Source organism: Pundamilia nyererei, unplaced genomic scaffold, assembly GCF_000239375.1.
Source record: "Pundamilia nyererei isolate P.nyererei 1_Seehausen unplaced genomic scaffold, PunNye1.0 scaffold00036, whole genome shotgun sequence".
NCBI classification, from domain to species: domain Eukaryota; kingdom Metazoa; phylum Chordata; class Actinopteri; order Cichliformes; family Cichlidae; genus Pundamilia; species Pundamilia nyererei.
Genome location: NW_005187437.1, coordinates 1,468,795 through 1,472,964, shown reverse-complemented (window position 1 = coordinate 1,472,964; position 4,170 = coordinate 1,468,795). Strand labels below are relative to the sequence as shown.

The following is a 4,170-nucleotide window of genomic DNA, read 5'->3' as shown; positions in this document are numbered from 1 at the left end:
TGTGAGGTGCTTTCGTGATATTTAATGGATCGGATTACATTTTTTATTTTTCTCCGATATCCGATCCAGTAATTTAGGTCAGTATCGGACTGATACCGATACGTAATATCGGATCGGTCCATCTCTAGACATAACTATTCATTACTCCACTAACAAAAAAAAAAAACTATGGTAAACGATATATGTCATTGTATCAAGTTTTTTAAACTAGCTAGCACACAAGCTATACAACATCACTGCATAGGTTGCACCGTAAGGTGAAAACATACGTATACTCTTTGTTTGATCTCTACAGTCAATAACTTCAACAGGAACAACAGGCTACAATCGTGGGAACTGTGACTAACCTTTGCGAAATACAGTATCACTTCTGTTATGTTATGCTGATGATACACAGATCTACTTTGAACTAGCTGATGATTCCGCTCTGTCTCTGCACTGCTTTCAAGAGTGCATGTGTGAGGTCAAATAATGTCTTTGTTTCCCTTTGTTTTCAAGTGTGGCTAAGGCTACGTCCACATGTACACGGGTATTTTTTTGTATTATTGTTTTAAAAAATAATCCCATCCACACGTAAATGCAGAAATGAAGGAAATGTATTATATCAGTCACACATGGGCAACCATTTATTTTTTAAGAAGCATCCGAGCACTAATCGCTTTATAGGAGAAAGCAATCTGCAAGATAAAGTCTTCACTTATACAACAGTAGTTTCTCAAAACTTAACACTAAGTACATGACATAGGTGATATGTGATCTTCTCTCCATAACTTGAAGAGCTTGTTTGAGATGTGGAATTTGACTCTCTTGTTTGCCTGTGATCAGTCATTTAAATGAATCAGCATAAAGTAAAACTTCCCTTATAGCCGTATCAGCAGACTCATGTCACTCTTTGATGCTTCTCAGAATCACTTTTATTCTGAAATGCTTTGCATAATGAAGGCTGTTGAACTAGAAACATTTCCCCATAAATTGCATTTCCTTATATCAACAACACCGACACACTTGTATGCGGATTATTATCACTGTGTGCCATGAGAGAGAGAAGATATTTGATACTGACACAACTAAATGACCTATTACCCAAATAATCTGGTCAGGTGAAGGTTATTAGCTTTCTGTTGCCCTAATCTGAGTCAAAGCTGTCTAAGAAACACTCTTTGAGAATCAGAACATATATTGTTTGGTTTGAATCTGGAGTTCAGTGACGGCGGTAGTCAAACTGATATAGTGGCGCCGCAGCATGTGGCTGTTTTCACCGTCGCATAGCGTTTTTGTGTTTGGGTCACGTTTCAGACCATGATGCTGTACCGTTTCTATTTATACTGCAAGCATTGGTAGACAAGTAAGAGTGTGTGAGCACAGAGTTTATTTTAACACCTAACTATAATGAGCTATGGGCCACTGCTGACACTGTCATCTCACTTGAGGGCCATTTTGGTGTTCAGGTAATGCAAAAAACTAAACAAGAAAACACACAGAAATATGTCCTAAAATGCGGGGGGGGGGGGGTTGTTTTTTTTACAGACACATGGCAGCACTTCTGCTATCATTTTGTTTGTATTTAACAAAATAAAGCTGCAGACATAATTGTACACGTTAGTTTTTGACTCTCTCACTGAACTAACACAGCCAATTACTCAGCGTGTTTGTGCTCTCTGCTCACATTAAATCATTTTTGGCTTTTTAAAGAACTTATTTTAACATTGTGCTCAACAATAAACAAATCATTCCTAACAAAAAAAAAAAAAAAAAAAACTTACTTCAAGGGCCAAATTGCATTATACTTCTTCACGTCGGTATACAGGCCGCAAGTAGGGATGACATGGCCCGCAAGTTGTCCCCAGGCCACGAGTTTGAAACAACTACCTGACACATTACTGTAGTCCAGTGAATGTGTGTTTATGAAAAGAGACCAGTCAGGTTTGCATACAGATAGGAATATTAAAATCCAGTCTCTCTGCTCTGCAGCTAATCAGTTTTGGTCCACAGACAGGAAACAATTCCCAGATTATCAAAGTACCCTTTTTTATCTGATCAGATCATATTTTGTATATCTTTAATAATAAGGAAGTTGCTAATAATACTTACGAAACTAAAACTGATACTCTGAAAATGGGTATGGGCTATCTCACTTATCCTGCTGCCACACAGATCCACATCAGCGTTAGGGGAAAAAATGTATTAATAAATAATAAATTTAAAAAAAACAAAAACAGGTAAACATCCATGTGTATATATTTTTTGGACCTCAGATTTTCTTGCAACTGTCACATGTGACTTTGGAAAGCAGGTCATATTGAAACGTGCTGGTTACCTGTAAATGGAGCCTCTTCCTTGTTGGGCCCAGTACAGTGTGCGATTAGAAATCATGACAGCCAGGGGACCCGGCACATGCGGTGCCAGTTCCATGTACTCAGACCTGCTGATGTTTTTCAGCTGGATCCCTTTGGAACTGGTGAAGACCAGCTGAGCTTCATCTCCTGAAAAGACACACATTATTTACTGTGTACAGCAACCACTTATGAACAGTAGAAATGATTCTGTATTCATCTCCATTTTCATTGTGCTGCTGTAACAAGTGAATTTCCCCTGTCTATGTCTACTTATCTTCAATTTACTCATTCATTTAAACCAGATGTGCCATCACTATTTATTTTTTAATGACTTTTCTAAATGTCCTTGAAGACATGTGGAAAAAGTGACAATGTCAGCGGGCCTGCTTTAAACTCTTTGACCTTGTTTTTTCCCCAGTGGCAGCGAATTAAGTTTCAGGGTCATTTTACAATAGTTTGCACAACAGGAACATTGTAAGTCACATAATAACAAAATGGAATGGAAAATGCCATTGACTACGGTAAGTGTATCTATGCTAAAGTTACGGATTTGAGCAATATGTTTGTACAGTTGTGTCAACCTATATAGTGTGACTGAGTCAATATTTGTTAAGGTGTAACCTTTGTGAACGTGACATAAAAGTTTGATTGTACTTACAGATAGTGTTGATAATCGAGAAATACTGGCAACAGCCAACGCTACCCCTCACCCCTCCAGTAAACACGCCTGTGGTATCTATTTGAAAATCCTAGCTGACTTCCTTCTTTTGGACCACAGCACTAACAACTCTTTGTGCAAAAGATGAATTCAGTCATCCACTTGGGGTTTGCCTATTAGTGGGATCTGAGCCAGACTTCATAAAAAAAAAAAAAAAACCCAAACACCTTATCTCAGATAAAAAGGAACAAATATAAAAACAAATAGACTTTTTACAGACTAACTCAGTGAATGTGTCTGTGGCTATTCCACACTATTCTCAGCCTACAGTCAAATCGTGTTGGAAAACCATCTTCAGCTGCTCAAAACATCATAAATCGCAGATTATTTGCAAATACTTGCTGCTGGCATTCTTTAACTTGGTATCAAACACTGGAAACTCTGCTCTGACATGATCTGCTCTACGTGTTAGTGTGAAACCAAACGGAAGACGTGACCACTAAGTAGAGACTCGAAGCCAGTTGATAGCCTGCGGTCATCTTTGTGAGAGTTTTCATTTTTACGAATTGCAACTGCGACAACTTTCTATGGTATGATAGTAAATTTAAGGTGGAAGGGGGAACAAAATGTCTAATAAAAACTGTTTAAAAATCTAGCAGCTCCACTGATGGCACACATCTGAAATTGTTGTGAGATAATTTGTTGTTCACCTTCAGCTTTGCACTCTCCAGTTGTTGCATTCGTCCTGTAGCCCTCCTGGCACTCACAGGTAAGGCTGCCGTTATTGTGAACACACAGCTGATCACATGTGTCCCTCTCTAGGCACACATCCACCTCTAAAGAATCAAAGAGATGATTTACTAGAGTAAATAGTCATAGCTTGCATTGTATTATAATATGTATGTAAGACGAATGGTACAACCCTGACTTATGAATACAAAATAAATAAATCTTCGGGCGGGGTTGTTTTTGCAGCTGCTCCATCAGGCTGCCACTCACCCTCACACTGGCTGTCCCTGACCAGCTTCATGTTGTCGGGGCAGCGGCAAAAGAAACCCATCGGCTGATCCACGCAATGATGAGAACAGCCGCCATTATTGACCAGACACTCGTCCTGATCTGCAACAAGAAGAAAACACACACACACACACACACACACACACACACACACACACA

The 4,170-nt window shown here is 39.0% G+C and overlaps 1 protein-coding gene across 1 annotated transcript in view; it reads right to left on the bottom strand.

Moving 5' to 3' along the window:
• Window positions 1–4,170, bottom strand: part of LOC102210513 (low-density lipoprotein receptor-related protein 8-like) — a 25,859-nt gene that overhangs the window by 15,797 nt on the left and 5,892 nt on the right. Inside the window, exons 4-6 of the mRNA XM_005730270.1 lie at window positions 3,994–4,113; window positions 3,705–3,830; window positions 2,318–2,483 (exon numbers count right to left, since the gene is read on the bottom strand). Of these exons, the coding sequence (XP_005730327.1) occupies window positions 2,318–2,483; window positions 3,705–3,830; window positions 3,994–4,113 (412 nt within the window). The remainder of the gene's footprint in view (window positions 1–2,317; window positions 2,484–3,704; window positions 3,831–3,993; window positions 4,114–4,170) is intronic.